The sequence below is a fragment of the Ylistrum balloti genome, unplaced genomic scaffold, assembly GCF_031769215.1.
Source record: "Ylistrum balloti isolate Yb309-2 unplaced genomic scaffold, AGI_CSIRO_Ybal_v1 Utg370180, whole genome shotgun sequence".
Lineage (NCBI taxonomy): Eukaryota > Metazoa > Mollusca > Bivalvia > Pectinida > Pectinidae > Ylistrum > Ylistrum balloti.
In genome coordinates, this window is record NW_026782166.1 from 184,535 (window position 1) to 206,096 (window position 21,562).

Here is a 21,562-nt window from a genome sequence, read left to right on the forward strand (position 1 = left end):
TCTTGATGTCATTCATCATTGTAAGCAGCCCATCCCACCCACTAATAACTGAATTTAAATAAAATTCTGCTGAGTCAGCTATTAATCAAATGGCGATACTGCTTTTCCAAGGCACAACTTCAACATATTATTTCAACCCAGTGTCTAGACATGTTAGTAAAACATAAAAAACAAATAACAAACAGCAATTGAAAGCTATAGAATTAGATTTTGTAAATCACAGACACATTGTATTATATACAAGCTTTGTTTAAAAAGTCAGATCTACAACAACAATGGATTCCGTCTATAAATACACAGATATCTTTGGACGGTAATACAGAGGCACATAAACTGTTGGCGATAAATTAACTTGTTTTCTTTATTAAATAACCCTACAAAATCAAAATATAAATATCATCAATAAAATGTCTCTATTTTACTTGGACGGTTGTAACATTATTCAAACTCAAAAGATTCTGAGCATTTGAGTATCAAAGTGTTTAAAACATCTAACTACAAACTTCCTTAATTACATTTTTGTGCTGTAATGTATAAAGATGAAACAAAAGTTTTGTAAATATGCATCATTATAAAGCATAGAAAAATGAAACGTAAGTTAGGAAGAATATCTGTCATATTCAAATTTACATAGAGGCCTATATCCCAATTTATATTCATACATATATAATTGGGTTTACAGAAAAATATAACTTATATATCTGTTGAGTGTAGAAAGTGATTATGGTAATTATAAAACTTGAAAATATTTTTAACTCCAATGCACAATTCACTTTTGAAATATTTCCAATAAATTGTAATTATTATATTTTGGATAATTTTTTGATGGACATGGTTTTCTCTGACACAAGATTCTGTTATATGATACAAGACTTCTTGCAAACAGGCAACATTGTAATGATATCATCTGATACCAATTGACAGGTAAGTTGTCACCAGTAACTGAATAGTATTTGATAGTGTAGCACTATGATCTATACACTACTGAAAACACACCAGAATTATCAATACCTGATAATTTACTATAAATGTATTCATGATATTGACTCAGTAACAACATTATTGTCACAGACGATGAAACTTGTTGCAATGTTAGAATGAACACAGATATTTGACCAGCAAAGTGAGTCTCAATTTTTTTTTTTAAAACTTATAGAAGTTGTGCAAATTTCATTACTGTTGGAAAATCAACATATTTCTTTCAGTGCAAAACTCCAGTATTAATCATCAATCTATATATATTATTCACCTTGATCTACTCTCATTCTTTTTTTAACTAAGAAAAAACAAGCAACTAAATGTATATGCTCCCCTAAAATTTTCAGAAAGCATCAAAAAAAAAAAAAAATTAAAAAAATGAGAAAATGCTTACCACAACCCAAGATAGAAGAAATCTTGAAATCAAAAATTGTGATTCAGCACACAACCTTTCTGGTTCTGCCGTAAGAACAAATGATCTACCGGTATTTATATTGTACATAAAAGTTTCTCCCTCTTTCAATAAATAAATCAAAATATCCTCATTCATTGAACTGTTCAACATACAAACACATTTCATTCAGAATTTCCAACACAATACTGTCGCTACAACTGAAGGATTTCATTATGCTGAACGCTTTTATATGCATTAAATATGGAATGTATCAATTTATAGTATCAGAATATGCTATCAAGGACTGTCAGAAATAACATGAGTGGACAATATGTGTTTTTCTTAACCATTAAGTTTTTCCCCTCCAACATCTTAACATTGTTTTCTCACACTTTGTAATAAAATCATCATTCTTTAAATATCCCACTAATATGACAACTGTATGTTGTATCTTGTAAGCTAATTAGAGATACCTTTTAAGAATTCAATCCATCTACAAATCACACATTTATTAAAATCTGTACTTATTGTACATTATTTTGTTTCTGTACACGTGGTACATTACTATTTTCCCTGTTCACATTGTATATTTTTCAGTCGATCAAGGTCCACTTGTTGTCAATGGTTCACAATTTAAGCTAGGTTTTAAGTAGTCTGACATCACTCTGTGCCCTCTTCTGGAGAAAGGTAATGTTGGGTGTCTGTCACTTTCTGTACATTCTCCTTGATAACCTTCTCTGTACACATAGGACAACTATCTTCTATTTCCAACAACCTGAAACATCATGATTACAGAAAATACTTACAAAACAATCCTTAAATGTTTTATCTTTATACTTACAAAACAATCCTTAAATGTTTTATCCTTATACTTACAAAACAATCCTTAAGAATGTTTTATCTTTATACTTACAAAACAATCCTTAAAAATGTTTTATCTTTGTACTTACAAAACAATCCTTAAATGTTTTATCTTTATACTTACAAAACAATCCTTAAATGTTTTATCCTTAAACTTACAAAACAATCCTTGAAAATATTTTATCTTTATACTTACAAAACAATCCTTAAATGTTTTATCTTTATACTTACAAAACAATCCTTAAATGTTTTATCTTTATACTTACAAAACAATCCTTAAATGTTTTATCTTTATACTTACAAAACAATCCTTAAATGTTTTATCTTTATACTTACAAAACAATCCTTAAATGTTTTATCTTTATACTTACAAAACAATCCTTAAAAATATTTTATCTTTATACTTACAAAACAATCCTTAAATGTTTTATCTTTATACTTACAAAACAATCCTTAAATGTTTTATCTTTATACTTACAAAACAATCCTTAAATGTTTTATCTTTATACTTACAAAACAATCCTTAAATGTTTTATCTTTATACTTACAAAACAATCCTTAAATGTTTTATCTTTATACTTACAAAACAATCCTTAAATGTTTTATCTTTATACTTACAAAACAATCCTTAAAAATATTTTATCTTTATATTTACAAAACAATCCTTAAAAATATTTTATCTTTATACCTACAAAACAATCCTTAAATGTTTTATCCTTATACTTACAAAACAATCCCTAAATGTTTTCTTATATTTCAGAGGAGCTGATTAGATTAGAGATTAAGTGGGAGGAACTAAAATATGCCTTTAAGCCATAAATGTCTCCACTTCTATTCAAACAAAAAATTAAAATCCATTGAGAGACTCTCAAGATATGACATAACTTTTCAGAATTACACTTGTTTATCAAAGGAATCTCCTGATTAGATGTATTGTAATAGTTAAGTAGACAAGAAATAATGGGACAAAAAATAAAGAACAATTAAGTATAAACAGGAATTATAACAGAACACTTATTGGAACAAACCTAATAAACTCAGAAAATAACGCCGGGAAATCACACTTAGGACAGGCAGCCATGTCGTCTTTTACGAGATGTCGACCCTGTAATATCAAATCAATGCTCAATGGTTTAAAGTAGATACACTTGAAATGCAATAGGATCATAGGTGTGCATTGAAAGATACTATTTACCTCTGCATCGGTGGAATATTTCTTTTCATAATGTAATAATATTAAAATCTACATTTCATCACTCATACTTACCCAGTAACTATACATATCTACCCAATATCTACATAGTATTTACACTATTACACTATAGTTCTGTAAAGAATTTGTTTACATTCAGTGTCATGACAGTACAGTATGGTACACAATTTCAGACACTCTGAGACTACAAAATATGGTATATCTATACATACTGTAACAGTACAGAATAGGACACAATTTCAGACACTCTGAGACTACAAAAATATGTATATATATCATACTGTACAGTACTGTACACAACAGTACACTACAAAATAGGTATATCACAATTTACAGAATAGACACAATTTCAGACACTCTGAGACTACAAAATATGATATATCTATACATACTGTAACAGTACAGAATAGGACACAATTTCAGACACTCTGAGACTACAAAATATGATATATCTATACATACTGTAACAGTACAGAATAGGACACAATTTCAGACACTCTGAGACTACAAAATATGATATATCTATACATACTGTAACAGTACAGAATAGGACACAATTTCAGACACTCGGAGACTACAAAATATGATATTTCTCCACTCACCCTGACTGTACAGTATGTTACACTATTTATTACACTCTGTGACTGTAAAGTATTATATTTCTCTACTCACCCTGACTGTACAGTATGTTACACTATTTATTGCTACACTCACCTTTATGGTACAGTATGTTACACTATTTATACACTTTTAGACTATAACTGTATTGCTACACTCACCGTTATGGTACAGTACTTTACACTATTCATTGCTACACTCACCGTTATGGTACAGTATGTTACACTATTTATACCCTTTTAGACTATAAGTGTATTGCTACACTCACCGTTATGGTACAGTATGTTACACTATTTATACACTTTTAGACTATAAGTGTATTGCTATGCTCACCGTTATGGTACAGTATGTTACACTATATATTGCTACACTCACCGTTATGGTACAGTATGTTACACTATTTATTGCCACACTCACCGTTATGGTACAGTATGTTACACTATTTATTGCCACACTCACCGTTATGGTACAGTATGTTACACTATATATTGCTACACTCACCGTTATGGTACAGTATGTTACACTATTTATTGCCACACTCACCGTTATGGTACAGTATGTTACACTATTTATTGCTACACTCACCGTTATGGTACAGTATGGTACACTATATATTGCTACACTCACCGTTATGGGACAGTATGTTACACTATATATTGCTACACTCACCGTTATGGTACAGTATGTTACACTATTTATTGCCACACTCACCGTTATGGTACAGTGTGTTACACTATTTATTGCTACACTCACCGTTATGGTACAGTATGGTAGGGTATTTTTACATTCTGGACATGTGAGATCAGTCTCCGGCAACTGAAAGCCACAATAGGGACAGGGTGACAATGGCTCCTCTTCCTCTGTCTTATCTGGCTTACGCACAATCATCTCAATCTTCTTCTTAAACTTTAGGTCAATTTGATTTCTGTACTCTGGTCGCATTAACATGGCAGCGTAACTGAAGGAGGAGTTTTTCAGGCCTGCTCTGTGACACTCAATAACGGTGGAGGTGAGGATAGGCACAATGTCTGTAAGGCAGAAACCAGTGAATGGTAAAAACAATGAATATTACATGATGTGGGAATCACATAACAATACAGGAACTTCATATCAGCGACAATCTAATTAGGGCATTGCCATTAATGATAACAAATAAACAGGCACATGCCTTTATATCTGATGTCTTATTTACACCAGGGCCATTTTCATTCATCAGCAGTCGGAACAGGGTCTTTTTCGTTTGTGAAATAAGGAGAGATCTACAGATCTTCTTTTGCCATCTGACAGGCCCCTAACAAAGCCTTTCAAGGCCTGTATTGATACTTGTAGGTGCATTCCTATTCATGTCGAAAATATCTGACGCACCAACAAATTTGTTTGTATAAACCAGCAGGCCCCAGATCTATCAATCCACTATGAGACACTGAATGCAGTCTTGAAATTTATCAAGAAACATTGATCCCAAACAAAACTCACGAGAAGGAAATTTGCTGATGTTATTAGCCACACGTATGAGCATTCTAGCACCCTTGAGATGGTCGCCATGTTTGACGTGGATCTTCACAAGGATATAGCTGTGAAGAATCATCAGGTTGGTGGCCATCTCTGCTGGGATTTTAATCTTCTGTTCCTTCAGCTCCTGGTACATACTGAACAGCACATCATGGGCATTACGGTAATTACCTACAAAGAAATCAGAGAATTACAAATACAGTCCAAAAGTTTAACTTATAATCACTCTTTCTTCCTTATAAACTTTTTAATAACATATACCAGTATATGCAATCAAATGTATTTGATGAAGCAAACACCTTGTGACATGAGACTCAATGAATTTTATACTTTGATCAGCTTCTACAAACTATTTCTAATGATTGAAATTTCAAGTTTTGTGGAATTTTACAGATCCTGATAAAACAGTGATAAAAAACATTGGACTTAATCTTTTAGCAATACATTAATCTAACATTCAAGTAATTAAAAGTACTTTAAATGTCATGTTAAGAATGTAGCTTGAAAAAAATTAAATTGTGCAATAAACAAAAATTATTACCATTGATAAAAAAATCCATATTCAAAGTATTAATTTCTAAAGCATAAAATACTCTACAACACATATTTCATACATTCAGCTTTATGACTACTTTAAAACCAGACTCTATTCATATACTAAAATAGATTTAAGCATACCAGCATTCTGTTCTTCTCGAGCGATGATGATGGCAGTACGGGCCGCTTCTCTGTACTGTTTCAGGGCCATATACAGGCGGAATAGGTACTTGGCATCCTATAAAATAAACATATTAGATATTCATCACTGACAGCAACAAAATTCTAATTTGCTCAAAAGACTAATTCTTTCGATATTATTTATTCCCCTCTCATTCTTTAATGAGGTGTTACATAGGGAAATTGTCGGTCTCTTACACGAGGAAGTCTGTAAACTGTCTAGTCAGTTGTTAAGTCAGAAATCTTGTCAGTCTCTCCACAAGGAGATCTGTAAACTGTCTAGTCAGTTGTTAACTCAGAAATCTTGTCAGTCTCTCCACAAGGAAATCTGAAAGCTGTCTGGTCAGTTGTTAAATCAGAAATCTTGTCAGTCTCTCCACAAGGAAGTCTGTAAACTGTCTAGTCAGTTGTTAACTCAGAAATCTTGTCAGTCTCTCCACAAGGAAATCTGTAAACTATCTAGTCAGTTGTTAAGTCAGAAATCTTGTCAGTCTCTCCTCAGAAATCTGTAAACTGTCTAGTCAGTTGTTAAGTCAGAAATGTTGTCAGTCTCTCCTCAAGGAGATCTGTAAACTGTCTGGTCAGTTTTAACTCAGAAATCTTGTCAGTCTCTTACACAAGGAAGTCTGTAAACTGTCTAGTCAGTTGTTAAGTCAGAAATGTTGTCAGTCTCTCCTCAAGGAGATCTGTAAACTGTCTAGTCAGTTGTTAACTCAGAAATCTTGTCAGTCTCTCCACAAGGAAATCTGTAAACTGTCTAGTCAGTTGTTAACTCAGAAATCTTGTCAGTCTCTCCACAAGGAAATCTGTAAACTGTCTAGTCAGTTGTTAAGTCAGAAATCTTGTCAGTCTCTCCACAAGGAAATCTGTAAGCTGTCTGGTCAGTTGTTAAATCAGAAATCTTGTCAGTCTCTCCACAAGGAAGTCTGTAAACTGTCTAGTCAGTTATTAAGTCAGAAATCTTGTCAGTCTCTCCTCAGAAATCTGTAAACTGTCTAGTCAGTTGTTAAGTCAGAAATGTTGTCAGTCTCTCCTCAAGGAGATCTGTAAACTGTCTAGTCAGTTGTTAACTCAGAAATTTTGTCAGTCTCTCTACAGAAATCTGTAAACTGTCTGATCAGCTGTCTAGTAAGCTGTTACCTTTGGGATGTTGTCAGTTTCTCCCATGAGGAAGTCGATCAGCTGTCTAGTGAGCTGTGTATCGTTGGCTCGTCCTACTGTCTCTATAGCCAGTTCAATTGCCCTGCCATCCTCTCCACTACAACGCAAAAAGTGCTTCATCGCCTGTGAATAAATGTAATATTGACTGATTACAATTTGTCATCTAGCAAGTGTACATTCCATTAACAATTTCAAAATTTATCTATAATTAAATACTAGAATTATGATGTTTCTTTGAAATATCCAAAATATCCATGAACGCATGAATAACCAAGAATTTTCTTTTATTCTATTGCTGAAATCAAAAATGTTCCTATATGAAATATCTGTTTGACAATATGTAATTAAAAAGCTTCAGTAATATTAAAAAGACAGTAAGTTATCTCTCCTTACTCTGCTGTACTGTCCACTAAGTAGGAAAAACTTTCCAGACAGGAAGTGATTCTTCTCATTCTCAAAGTACAGAGCAATACTCTGGTAGTCCTCAGGGGTAGCATCAGGACCTGGAACAAAGAAAATGTTCTGTGAGATATTCCTGTTAGTGGTAGTAAAATATCTGGTATTTATACATGCAGGTTTTATTTTAAAATTATTTTAATAATGTCCTCTTATTTAATTCACGAAGAATTTTATGCAGGATTAAAAACATGATTCAAGCAATCAATTATTTATTTACTTCAAGTTCAAATATATGTATAGATGCACCACTACCTGCATAAATTTATTTAAAGCTTACTGTGAGACAATATAAACTCGCTTTTACTTACCAATAATGTCAGCATATGTTTCCATCTGATTGTGTGTTTGAGCCAGCTGGAATGCCTCGTCATTACATTTAGACATCACCAAGAACTGGATAGCAGATGAGTAATCGTTCAACTTCTGGAAAAACCTACCAAAAGAAAGAAATACTTTTGTAACAATATGACCTTCTAAAAACAAGACATAGTGGAGGGGGAGAAAAACCATTTAGTTACAAGCCTCCTCCATCATCCATAGACTCACTATATAACTAAACCAATCAAATACAAATTTAATGTTCATTTCTCATTGCAAATCCGGATAGTGTTTAGAGTCCATAAAACATGTCCACATCCGCTACAGAACACTTACTTGGCCACCATCTTGGCTCCCTCTATAGACTGAATATCACGAACAATTCTCACAGCTTCCTCAGGGTTTTGTAGGTAGTCAAGGTTTATCCTGAAAAAACACCAAATTATTGTTAAAAGAGTTGATACATATATAATAATAGCCTTTACCTGGCCCATTGGAATCATGTCTTCAACATCCAACACAATATTTTATTAGGTACCCAGGTAACCATTGTACCATGTTAAGAATATTTGTGTTGTCTTGACAAAGAGCAGATCACCTTAAGTCTACACTGTCGTTATCACTCATATATATATTTACAAGCCTCATCAAACACCTCTACACTGTCCTTATCACTCATATGTATATACAAGCCTTATCAAACACCTCTGCACCATCATTATCACTCATATATATACAAGCCTTATCAAACACCTCTACACTGTCCGTATCACTCATATGTATATACAAGCCTTATCAAACACCTCTGCACCATCATTATCACTCATATATATACAAGCCTTATCAAACACCTCTACACCGTCATTATCACTCATATATATACAAGCCTTATCAAACACCTCTACACTGTCATCATCGCTCATATATATACAAGCCTTATCAAACACCTCTACACTGTCATCATCGCTCATATATATACAAGCCTTATCAAACACCTCTACACCATCATTATCACTGATATATATACAAGCCTTATCAAACACCTCTACACCATCATTATCACTCATATATATACAAGCCTTTCAAACATCTACACCTTCATCCTCATATATATACAAGCCTTATCAAACACCTCTACACTGTCATCATCGCTCATATATATACAAGCCTTATCAAACACCTCTACACCATCATTATCACTCATATATATACAAGCCTTATCAAACACCTCTACACTGTCATCATCGCTCATATATATACAAGCCTTATCAAACACCTCTACACCATCATTATCACTCATATATATACAAGCCTTATCAAACACCTCTACACTGTTATCATCGCTCATATATATACAAGCCTTATCAAACACCTCTACACCATCATTATCACTCATATATATACAAGCCTTATCAAACACCTCTACACTGTCATCATCGCTCATATATATAAAAGCCTTATCAAACATCTGAACACGTTATCTGACTGTAACAAAGAATTGTCTCAAATACACAATGTATCAGAACATATTTGTCAGATCTGGTGAACAGAGTTATTAGATCTGAAGAAGAATTAGTGATAAACTAGAAAGCCAGCCCTTTTTGTACCTGATGACATTGTCCCAGTCCTTGGCCTGTTTGTAGGCGTCTGCTGCCTCCTTGTAGCGACCGTCTGCTTCCTTAGCCTTGGCATACTGTGCATGGATTTTTGGGGAAGTAATGTGTGACAAAAGCTCTCCAACTTTGTTCCTTTAAAATAATAAATATCACAGACTGTTATTCAAGAAAAAACTTCCCCTTATGTCATTCTTCTCTTTTTACATCATTGTTTGAGGAATGTATTCTTATGAAATTATACAGATACCAGAGATTTAAATTAAATATTGAATTTTTTTTACATGATTTCTTTGTTGTATTTTCCCAAATTACCCTCCGCTTCAATAGAGTAAATCATCCTACAAACTATCACTTTATAACAAGAAGTGTATCTTAACTTCGGTCCATTACTGAAGTTTAAACCAAACAGAGAACAACTCACCAGTTTTTACTGCGAATGTAGACAGAAGCTGCTTTGTCGTAATAACCTCCATGTTCATACAACATGGCCGCTTCTTGCCATTGCTGAAAGGTAATTTTTTTGTTTAATTTCAGGCGCTCACATTTTGTTGCTGCTATTATGGTTGAAAATGCACATTCCGATAAAATTATCATGGACATGGACAAATAAAAAAAATCTACTTGACACTAAGACTCCAAAATAAATCACTTCTATCAATGACTTGATTTCCTGTCGATAAATTCTAAGTAAATTGTCAACTGAATTCTATGGTTGATACCACTAGACAAAGTCTGGAGTCCTGGGGTGGGATAGATGTTTTACTAGAGTCCTGGGTGAGATAGATGTTTTACTGGAATAGCCCTAAACAAAACCTGGAGTCCTGGGTGAGATAGATGTTTTACTGGAATAGCCCTAAACAAAACCTGGAGTCCTTGGGTGGGATAGATGTTTTACTGGAATAGCCCTAAACAAAACCTGGAGTCCTGGGGTGGGATAGATGTTTAACTGGAATAGCCCTAAACAAAACCTGGAGTCCTGGGGTGGGATAGATGTTTTACTGGAATAGCCCTAAACAAAACCTGGAGTCCTGGGGTGGGATAGATGTTTTACTGGAATAGCCCTAAACAAAACATGGAGTCCTGGGGTGGGATAGATGTTTTACTGGAATAGCCCTAAACAAAACCTGGAGTCCTGGGTGAGATAGATGTTTTACTGGAATAGCCCTAAACAAATTTAAGCTTGGAGTCATGGGGTGAGATAGATGTTTTACTGGAATAGCGCTAAACAAAACCTGGAGTCATGGGGTGAGATAGATGTTTTACTGGAATAGTGCTAAACAAAACCTGGAGTCATGGGGTGAGATAGATGTTTTACTGGAATAGCGCTAAACAAAACCTGGAGTCATGGGGTGAGATAGATGTTTTACTGGAATAGCGCTAAACAAATTTAAGCTTGGAGTCATGGGGTGAGATAGATGTTTTACTGGAATAGCCCTAAACAAATTTAAGCTTGGAGTCATGGGGTGAGATAGATGTTTTACTGGAATAGCGCTAAACAAAACCTGGAGTCATGGGGTGAGATAGATGTTTTACTGGAATAGCCCTAAACAAATTTAAGCTTGGAGTCATGGGGTGAGATAGATGTTTTACTGGAATAGCGCTAAACAAAACCTGGAGTCATGGGGTGAGATAGATGTTTTACTGGAATAGTGCTAAACAAAACCTGGAGTCATGGGGTGAGATAGATGTTTTACTGGAATAGCGCTAAACAAAACCTGGAGTCCTGGGGTGGGATAGATGTTTTACTGGAGTCCTGGGTGGGTTAGATATTTAACTGGAATAGCCCTAAACAAAGCCTGGAGTCTTGGGGTGGGATGTTTTACTGGAATAGCCCTAAACAAATTGAAGCCTGGAGTCATGGGATGGGGTAGATGTTTTACTGGAATATCTCAATTCCTGAAAACTTGAAATCACTATGGTAAATATTCCTGTGAGTATGCTGCATAACACATTCCCAAAGAGCTTTTAGTAATAACGGGGACTTGACAATGAAAGCACACTTCAATCTTATATTCTTTCACCACAGTTTTCTAATAACTTCAGTTGGACTTTTAAAATGCCATATACAGCATTCATATCAATAATTTACATACAGTGTTTTTTCATCAATGGCAATTTCATAGTATCATACATTACACAGAAAAAGATTGTGTCTGTGATGGTCCAACTGTTTTTGATTATGATACATTTAGTCGTCAGTTTTATAACGAAATAGTACTTGTCATTTCAACCAAATTCTGAGGACATGGCCTTAACTTCATTCCCTTTGGTTTAAGTCTGAGGACAGTAAGCCCATACCTTCATTTCCTTTGGTGTAAGTCTGGGGACAATGAGCCAATAGCTTCATTTCCTTTGGTTTAAGTCTGAGGACAATGAACCCTTACCTTCATTCTTGCCAGTATATTTCTAAGGACAATGAGCCCTTACCTTCATTTCCTTTGGTTTAAGTCTGAGGACAATGAACCCTTACCTTCATTCCCTCCAGTATAGTAGCACACTCTTTCTTCAGAATCCTACTCGGCATCTTCAGGGCCATGTTTACTCCCCTACAACAGTATAACACTTATTTAACAACAAGAAAACTGGAACCTGTTACTTACATTAATCTTTCTAGACCATCGATAATGTCCTACGTTTAATGTTTTGTTGATTCATGTCAGACTAATAACATGTTTCCTCTTTATATCTACATCATCTTAACATCACAAAAGTCGATCTCCATGTATTATAAGATCATTTTCTTATCAACGTTAACACATGTAATAGCCTGTCTTTATCATTAAAACATATTTGATAAAAAATATTCATGATATATTATTAACAATTCATGGTTCTTGGTGTTTTCATCAAGTTTAAGCAGGGTGTATTTATTACAGATAAAAATTAGTTAAAAGGTTAATCTTATAATTTACATTCTAGTTACTTCACAAATGTGGCATTTCCAGGAAAAGAAAAACAAATTACTATTTTCATTTCAAATCATCTGTACCTGCGAATATCTCCCATACGGATGGACATACGAGCTATCCCTGCAGCACAGACCTCATCATGTTCACGATCCTTTTCTTGTCGTGTCACACCTTTTTCATAGTGAGACAGGGCATTCATGTAGTCACCAGTGAACTCTAACTGTTGGGCATACTCGCGCGAGATGTAGGGGATCTGTTCAGGAGCTAGGGCCTTGGCTAGCTGTAGGGCACTGTCCCAGTGTAGCAGGTCTCGTCGCATCTACCAGCAGTGTAGGCATAGGTATTAGTATATAGATAAAGACTCTATCAATATGTGAAAGCTATTATTAAAAACAATTATGATGATAAAACATGTCTTAAAACTGTAATAGATATTTTAACTAAGTTTTTATTGTATATTGTAATGACAATGCTTTACTAATCAGTCAATACCTGGTATGTGTAAATCTACTTCATAATATGAAGTGTTCATATATATACAAAAACATATGTCTAATCTACCAAACCTACTAAATAAGATGTATACAAAAATGAAAACAGCTCCTGGATCATATCTTTACCATTGTCAATGTAGGTTAAATAGACTCACTTCTAACGCTGCCAGTGGTTTTCCTGAGGCCAGAAAGAGATCCTGAGCAAGGTTAAACTCTGCTAGGTACATGGCAATATAACCAGACAGTAGATTTCTGTCCTCTAGGTGCTAAAACACATAGACAGGAGATGTAAATACACAGGCTTTTTATGTATGAAGTAGCTAGTCAGTAAATTTCTGTCCTCTATGTTTACAACAAAACACATAGACAGGAAATGTAAATACACAGACTTTTTATGTATGAAGTAGCTAGTCAGACAGTAAATTTCTGTCTTCTAGGTGCTACAATAAAACATATAGACAGGAAATGTAAATACACAGGATTTTTATATATGAAGTAGCTAGTCAGACAGTAGATTTCTGTCCTCTATGTTTACAACAAAACACATAGACAGGAAATGTAAATACACAGACTTTTTATGTATGAAGTAGCTAGTCAGACAGTAAATTTCTGTCTTCTAGGTGCTACAATAAAACATATAGACAGGAAATGTAAATACACAGGCTTTTTATATATGACACAGCAAGTCAGACAGTAAATTTCTGTCCTCTATGTTTACAATAAAATAAACAGGTACATTGTATATACAGAGGTATTCTATGTATCCAGGTTTTGAGGATACCAAGTCGAGCAGTCACATATCCTTCATTGTTTATCTCCCTCAAGGCCGTATGGGAAAAATATATAAAATTAAAATACAGTGGAACTTCTCCAAATCAACCATGCATGGGACATGACTATTTGGCTGGTTTAGGGAGGGCTTGGTTTGCAAAAGTGAAGTAAGTTGACCGGTCTGTTCTGTATATTATATTAACAATTCCATTTGCTTCCAGTATTTATTCTGTACATGTGGAACTGAATACAGAGAAAAGTTTTATAGCATAAGAATATTCAGTAAAGTGAAAAAAAAAGTGATACTTGTATTCTGTATGTGGCTGCAGTCAAAAAAAAAACTAGAAATCTATGAATTGCCAGGTGATCTCAGAAGTAACGTAACTTTACATAGGACCCACTTAGTCCCAGTCAGTCTGTCCAAAAGTGTTACTAAATGATATATTTGATGAATCTGTGCTTTTGTTGATCAGTGTAAGACCTTATCTTCCAAAACAACACTTGATTAATATTTCCTTTATTTCTGGTTTGTGTTAAAATATCGTCATTCAATTACTCATGCTTTAGAAGTGAAAATTGCGGCTCTGCATCAGTGCTTAGTAGCTGTTTCTCACTTCAGTGAAATGGTCGACTTGTCTGATATTAATTCAATTTATCATTGCTGATAACTATACATTATATTTATTATAATCCTTCCCATCACTGTTGGTATTGTGAACAAAGCCTACCCATGACAGGCATATGCTCTAGGACTGCAAAGTTTACAACAGTCACCACATGTGTTAATTTCAAGGTCCACTAGATGTAACTATGGTCTTGATCATTCAGGTAAGGCCCGTGTTCAGAAGGCATTTTCAGCATATTTCAATCATTAAGGACATAAAATTGGTGTGCTATTTTGTTTGGTTTCAAGAGGTGATCGGTTTTAAGAAGGATCGGCTTGGGAATGTTGCACTGTATCTATACACAGTAAAGTTAAAATATATTTTAACTCCATTAACTCCAAAGTGTGCTTGTACTACCATTCCTGTGATGAAAACAGAGAATAAAAAAAGTGAAATTTACCTTGATCTGCTGGAGAGAAGTGACCATACCGACGTCTCCTATCTCCCTGTACACTCGCATAGCTACAACAAACAAGTAATTAATACCTTCAATCTTGTAATGGGAAATATCTGTTGTGATTTATGATATATATATTGATGATCAGCCTTATAGCTTACCAGTAATACCACTGTTGGGTTATAATAATCCCCTTGGATTTGATCAATAAGCCTTATGGCTTACCAGTAATACCACTGTTGGGTTATAATAATCCCCTTGGATTTGATCAATAAGCCTTATGGCTTACCAGTAATACCACTGTTGGGTTATAATAATCCCCTTGGATTTGATCAATAAGCCTTATGGCTTACCAGACACACTACATCACACGAATTCTACTGGACCTACTAATTTGTGTGAAAAAATGGCGAATTGTTTTTGTTTAAAGTGTTACATCAGGAACCACGGTGATGCCTCATACTTACCAAAGTCCACTTCCAGACTGGACAACGCCCCCTTTCCAAGCTCTAACCAACATACTAGGTCATTCATATGGTTACACAGGTTCCACGCATCTTTGAATCTACAAGTAATTTTCGAACCATTGATTTTTTGATATCTTAAGAATCAATATATATAAAAATTTCACTGAAAATTTTCACAATTAGTTTATACAATCTCTCAATGAGTTCTTTGTTATACATCTCAATAAAATGATATATAGTTACCTTCTCAACAGAGTCCCTTGATGTAGTGCTGATTTCATCTGTAAGAACAAATACAGATTATTATAGCTTTCCATGTTGTTTCCAAATCAAATTAAGTGTTACAATTGGTAAAAGAACAACTTAAGACCACTCAATTGCTAACCTTTTACTTCACAGGTGTTGTTTTATTTTACAAATGTTGTTTTTCTTTACAGGTATTTTTTTTCTTTACACTTTTTATGACATCCACAGAACACTACTTCACACAGTGTGTCTTACCATTTCCTTATCCATTTCTTCCAAATTTTCAGAAAACAGGGCTACATGTGTTTCAAGAAGAAGTGTGCCAAGCCGTCCACTTTCTGTCTGCAGTGTGATCTCCCCATTATACAGCAAAATTGGCACCTGGCCATACGGCAGACGTGTCTCACCTGCATACTCCACCTTTGGACCTGCAGTGGGAATCAATTAGATATAACAGGAACTCTGCTGAAATACCTGATGATTATCAGTATTTACTAAAATCTGTTGTAAGAAACACGAGGGGGGAAGTAGCAAATGTACATATATATAAATGTTACAAGAACTTCAGTTTAAATAGCATCTGTTTTCCACAGCCTTAATCACTTCCCTTGCTTCTCATTAAAAACAAGAGGCCCTAAGAGTATGTATCACTTACCTGGATATTTAAGTCAGTAATGCAAAATACTACATTTCTTTAGAAGGAACTATTTCTCCTGATGAGCCTCATCCGACAGATACAAATTCCCTCAGGGGGTGGGGACAGAGATCAATGCTATAAAGTTATGGGGTGGAAATCTCAATGGCTTCAAAGATATAATCTGTCCTGCGGTAGGACCAAACCCCAGGACAAATTATCAGTTATGATTTTGTTTATCTCCTGATGCTAAGCAATGTTATAGTTAAACAGTGAGGATCACAGCTGTCTCAAAGATCCAAATGAATTGTTGATGGTGCAAAGCACTGACATGAAAATAACTAAATCTACTTGGGGGGTTAAGATTTTCCCTGTCAGGCCACTTAGATTTTAAAGAAATTGATAGATTTTCCCTATTGTGCCACACCCCGCCCCTCTAGCCCCTGCTGGCCATTTATACAAAACTGATTTTCCTTCACCCAAGCATACTTCATACAATGTCCTCGAATTCCTAAAGAACAAGATAGAATATAAAGAAACTGATTGATTGCCCCTCAGACCCCAAGGGGGTCAGACCCACGATTTTCTCAAAATTGGTTCCACCTTCCTCAAGACTGCTTCAGACCAAATTTGCTTAAAATCTGCTCAGTCATTCATGAACAGCTGCTATATATAGTAAAACTTGACAGACGATGCCCACCAGATGCCGCGGTATCCCTACAGCTCAGTTTGGAAGCAGAAATTGATAAGGAAACTAATAAGTGTAATAATGATGTCTGTCAAAAGCTGAGGATTAAATATACCATAAAACTCACAAAATAACTTGAAAATAGAGGTTACATTTGAAGTTTACCTTGTACAGACTCACGACAGTACAGATAGGTGAAGATCTTCTCCTCATCATAGGTGATAAACACTCCCTGCAAATCAAAGGTTCAAGTCTATACTTTGATACTGAACATGATTTACCATCTGTATTTGTGTTTTTTCTTACGAAGTTTGATAGAATGAGATCTTCATTACAATAAACCTGTTAGCCAGTATCATATCTAGGTGGTGTTACCTATCAAACAGTTGTGGGATCAAACACAAAGTCTGCAAAACATACACACAATGTCTCCACAATGTGCACACAATGTCTGCACAAAGTGTTCACAATGTCTGTACAATGTGCAAACACTGTATGCATGTGAGAATGATATGAAAAGTGGATGAAATCTGCTATCACATAACTGTGCACACAATATGTGGTTTTATCATACAGATAAGCGATTCTTTCATCGTTTATATAAAGTACAAAGTATAAAAGTACAGCTGAGTAAATTTCACAATTATACCATATATTTATAGGTCAGACACATGCAGATCTATCTGATACAGACTGAATAGTTAACATAATAAATAAAATTGAAACTCCACAACACAAAGACTTTGTGTCGAAATTGTCTACATGTTTCGGCCGCTATGCCAGCGTCATCAGGACTAATATTTCCATACACTTGCAATTAAGAGGGATTTTTTTCTTTTTTTAACAATTTGACACACGTGAGTAGTCTTATTGAACAGACATTCACTACTGTTAATATACACACTATATAATTGATGTAAACACTAAATGGATATCTCATTTTTGTATTGGTAATAAATCAACTGAAATTTCATTACTTCTGTATTACTCCGATTTTTCTATCATCTGGTAAAGATACTGGTTGATGGCCCTAATGACCTTTTATGTGCTGATGGGCCATTAAGAATGTCATAATAATAACTTTGATCAAGAAAAAAAATTAATACTCAGATAGATTTTAGGTGTTTTGTCTGTTACACCAAGCTGGTGTGAACCTATCATATATATACAATGTATGCACAATATGTGCACAAAGTTTTTGGTGTGTTGTACAACACCACAACTGTTTCTAGGTATTGTAAATATGAAATGAAGAAGGACATGAAAACCAAATGTTTTGAGGAAAGTCTAGATGCAATCCAACAGATCACTAAATACAGCTCATGTTAATTTGAGGACTGTTTTTAGAAGACTTAAATTCTGATATCTAAATGTACATCATATAGTCTCCTCTGCTTCATATCATACTCTGCTCCTCTAATATATTTTACTTTTTAATACCCCTGACTAAGAATCTATTGAGTGCAGTCTAAGGTAAGTAGCATTTGCAAAGCTATAAATGGTACTGACAACAACATAGGTTACCCAGCTTATACACAATACTCTTGAGTTAACTGGGGAAAGACTAGGGTAAACAGTGTACCTTGTCTGATGTCCACATCTCCCACAAAGCGCCTTTGGTCGTTGGGGAAAACTTCGGGATTTCCAGTGTCTGGTCATTCACCTAATTAAATATATATATCTCATATACATTGTACAGTGATTGAATCTGTTGAAGTTAACTTCCATTAATTACATCTTCAAACTTTTAGATAAAATATTCCAGCTTCAATTTAAATAATACTTTGTAGATAATATGAATTGTTATAATACCATATAAAGAATCCTCTGTACCAAAAACTCTGACTGAAAAATTTCAGATTTCATTATTAATTAATAATTGTTACAATTTATAAAGTTCATACATCACGGCAATCAATACAGGAAGGCAACTGATAAGAAATAATCCAGTTCATAAACTTACAGGATTATAAACAAAACCATCACTTTTGTCATCAACAAAGATGACACGGGTGCCACTGGGGTCAGGGAAAAGTCTGCGTATACCCACAACATGGCGAAACTCATTCACCATCTGCCAGTCCTCAATGAAAAAATAGTTGATACCACCATTCTGTAAAGATAATGTTTGTATAACATCATAAAGCAAAATATCACTGGAATAAACTTCAGCATATGTGTCCATATGCATATAGTACAGACTACATCATGTTCAAGGTTGCTAAACTATGTCAGGAGCTACGTCACAAAGTCAAATTTCTGTAGTGTAGCTAAAATAAAAAAAAATATCTCTGGGCTTCATCATTAATTACACTAATGGATGTACATGTAATAATGAGATTTAAACTGATTTTACAGGACACTTCTTCGAAATACACACATAAAAAAACTAATTCCATCCATAATCCCCATAGGATTCATGGGAATTCAGTCATGCATATCTCCTTGTTCTACCGAGAACATAACACCTAATTAAACACCGGAGTACAACAGGCTACCACTCAACACAAATGGTCATGTCACAGTTCACTGGTCTTACATTATATATGCCACAGGTCACTGGTTACCAGTGGCACGGTCTAGTGATTTTAGTAGTCAAATCTACTGATCACTATATGATTAAAGGAAAATGTCTGTTCATGGTCTGATGGTTATTTCCTTGGCTCACCATGAACAATGGCCTGAAGACATGGTCTAGCAAATCAATTCAATAGGAGGATGTTCAACTGAAGATAAGAAATTATTAGACAACAGGTGTGAAAAATACTGTCTTTGAAGTCTGAAAATAGGAAAGAAATCTCTGAGATAAGAAGACAATTGATCACTGAGGAGCTTTTGAACCTCTCACACAAAACACAATACATGATCATCCCTTAACATGGATCCTTTGATCTCAGAGATAACCAACAACAGACCAATCTCAGAGGTGGCTGAAACTGACCAATGGGCACTGTAGAGTATATAAGTAAGGAGCCCCTAGGGATGACCATTAGTGGACACACTTCACACATTGGTGTTGCATCTATCTCTAACTAACCATGGACAAAACTTCAGATAGAAACCTTGGGGCAGACATACAGAGACTAATGACAATACACAAGAACTCCACAAAACAACTCTATCTTATAGGTAAGTCTCACATTATCCTCTTCTGTATGCTGTTGGAAGTTATTATCTATATTTGTTATAAATGGATGTTTAACTTTACCGTTTAAAAAACATGTAAAGGTCATCCATTGTTCAATTTTTTTTTTCAATTATCTCTAACACTATCATACTGAGGAAACAAGTACTATATTTTACAATGTAAATTATGTTAACATGTTTTATGACATATTTTAAAGAACTTCATTTATTAGTTCAGTGTTTTACATATTATAGTTATAATAAAAACATAATGACAAAGTGAACAACAAAAATTATAAAAATTTTACCTCGTTCAGGACCTATACTCTCTTGATCTTAAAATTGTAATGATGTTTTCATCAAGGAATTAGAAATGGTAAATATCCAAATCAAACATGAATACTTTGTCAAGGAAATTCACTCTACCTGAGAAACAACAGAAGGCTGAATGCAATCAATATAAAACATTGACAGTCTTTTGATGATATCTAGGCAAAAATATTATGAAAAAAACATGGTATTTATGATAAGTCTCATGAATTCCTCAAGTTTTTCTCCAAAAACTGAATAAACTGCAGCTAAATGGATGTTTCCTTTCATTTCCTTATTTAACAAATATACCAATATAAATGTAAATTGTTTAGTTTCATATCATTCACTCTAAATACACTTTTCATCTTTTTATATGATTTGTATTCTGCTGTAAAATCTGGTTCCTCCTAAAATATTTCTGTTTTTCACTACAGACATGCAGCTGGAAACCCTCACTAAAAAGATATTTAATGCCCAGTTGAATGGAGATCGTGGCCTGGTGTTAAGGCTCATGACCCGCAGGTCAGTGTTGAGTGGAGTGAGGAGGGTCTTCAGTCACTTAATACAAAACAAGACCAGTCAAATAAATGAGCTGTGTTCTCTCACACCTGAGGAGTTAGAAAGCAACATAAATGGAGAGATAACAGGTCATGTACCAAATCCTGTCCTGACCTCTGATGAACTTGCACCAGCTGTGACCGAAACATTCTGTCTGTTTACAAGATACAGTTAGGATCTCTGAGAAATGAAGAAAAGAGACCTAACATGGACATTTTACAACAGGTCAATGATGTACCTTAAATACTGTTTCTCACACCAGGTTTCTAGTCCCAGTTTCATCTTAGAAAAACCATTACAAAGTCATCAAAGTTCACCTGGTGACGTAGTAATCATGTTATTATTTTCCACACCAAAGATATCTTGTTTTGTGCCAAAAGTTGCTATTACCATTGTTATTACTTAAATAAATTATTTATTAACAAAAAATATCTTTTCTATCAGTCAT

At 34.4% G+C, this 21,562-nt stretch overlaps 2 protein-coding genes across 2 annotated transcripts in view; one reads left to right on the forward strand and one right to left on the reverse strand.

The window, feature by feature from the left end:
• Positions 1 to 200: 200 nt before the first annotated feature.
• Positions 201 to 21,562, reverse strand: part of LOC132551140 (WD repeat-containing protein 19-like) — a 29,051-nt gene continuing 7,689 nt past the window's right edge. The window contains exons 14-34 of the mRNA XM_060215251.1: positions 19,082 to 19,231; positions 18,701 to 18,781; positions 17,284 to 17,350; positions 16,052 to 16,224; positions 15,794 to 15,831; positions 15,551 to 15,648; positions 15,087 to 15,148; positions 13,406 to 13,516; positions 12,837 to 13,075; positions 12,318 to 12,393; positions 10,269 to 10,351; positions 9,839 to 9,979; positions 8,568 to 8,657; positions 8,222 to 8,346; positions 7,848 to 7,957; positions 7,434 to 7,577; positions 6,255 to 6,351; positions 5,541 to 5,747; positions 4,818 to 5,092; positions 3,262 to 3,338; positions 201 to 2,147 (exon numbers count right to left, since the gene is read on the reverse strand). Coding sequence (XP_060071234.1) covers positions 2,033 to 2,147; positions 3,262 to 3,338; positions 4,818 to 5,092; positions 5,541 to 5,747; positions 6,255 to 6,351; positions 7,434 to 7,577; positions 7,848 to 7,957; positions 8,222 to 8,346; positions 8,568 to 8,657; positions 9,839 to 9,979; positions 10,269 to 10,351; positions 12,318 to 12,393; positions 12,837 to 13,075; positions 13,406 to 13,516; positions 15,087 to 15,148; positions 15,551 to 15,648; positions 15,794 to 15,831; positions 16,052 to 16,224; positions 17,284 to 17,350; positions 18,701 to 18,781; positions 19,082 to 19,231 — 2,559 coding nt within the window. The 3' untranslated portion in view covers positions 201 to 2,032. The remainder of the gene's footprint in view (positions 2,148 to 3,261; positions 3,339 to 4,817; positions 5,093 to 5,540; positions 5,748 to 6,254; positions 6,352 to 7,433; positions 7,578 to 7,847; positions 7,958 to 8,221; positions 8,347 to 8,567; positions 8,658 to 9,838; positions 9,980 to 10,268; positions 10,352 to 12,317; positions 12,394 to 12,836; positions 13,076 to 13,405; positions 13,517 to 15,086; positions 15,149 to 15,550; positions 15,649 to 15,793; positions 15,832 to 16,051; positions 16,225 to 17,283; positions 17,351 to 18,700; positions 18,782 to 19,081; positions 19,232 to 21,562) is intronic.
• On the forward strand, positions 20,157 to 21,289 carry LOC132551129 (uncharacterized). The gene is made up of 2 exons (XM_060215240.1): positions 20,157 to 20,247; positions 20,991 to 21,289. Exons 1-2 carry the CDS (start codon positions 20,157 to 20,159, stop codon positions 21,287 to 21,289), a joined length of 390 nt encoding a protein of 129 aa, XP_060071223.1.

What these genes read in the sequence shown, in the direction of transcription:
- LOC132551129 (XM_060215240.1), top strand. Translation starts at nt 20,157, where the DNA reads ATGGACAAAACTTCAGATAGAAACCTTGGGGCAGACATACAGAGACTA. An exon ending in AAAACAACTCTATCTTATAG is followed by an intron (nt 20,248 to 20,990) that starts GTAAGTCTCACA and finishes TTTTCACTACAG; the next exon opens with ACATGCAGCTGGAAACCCTC.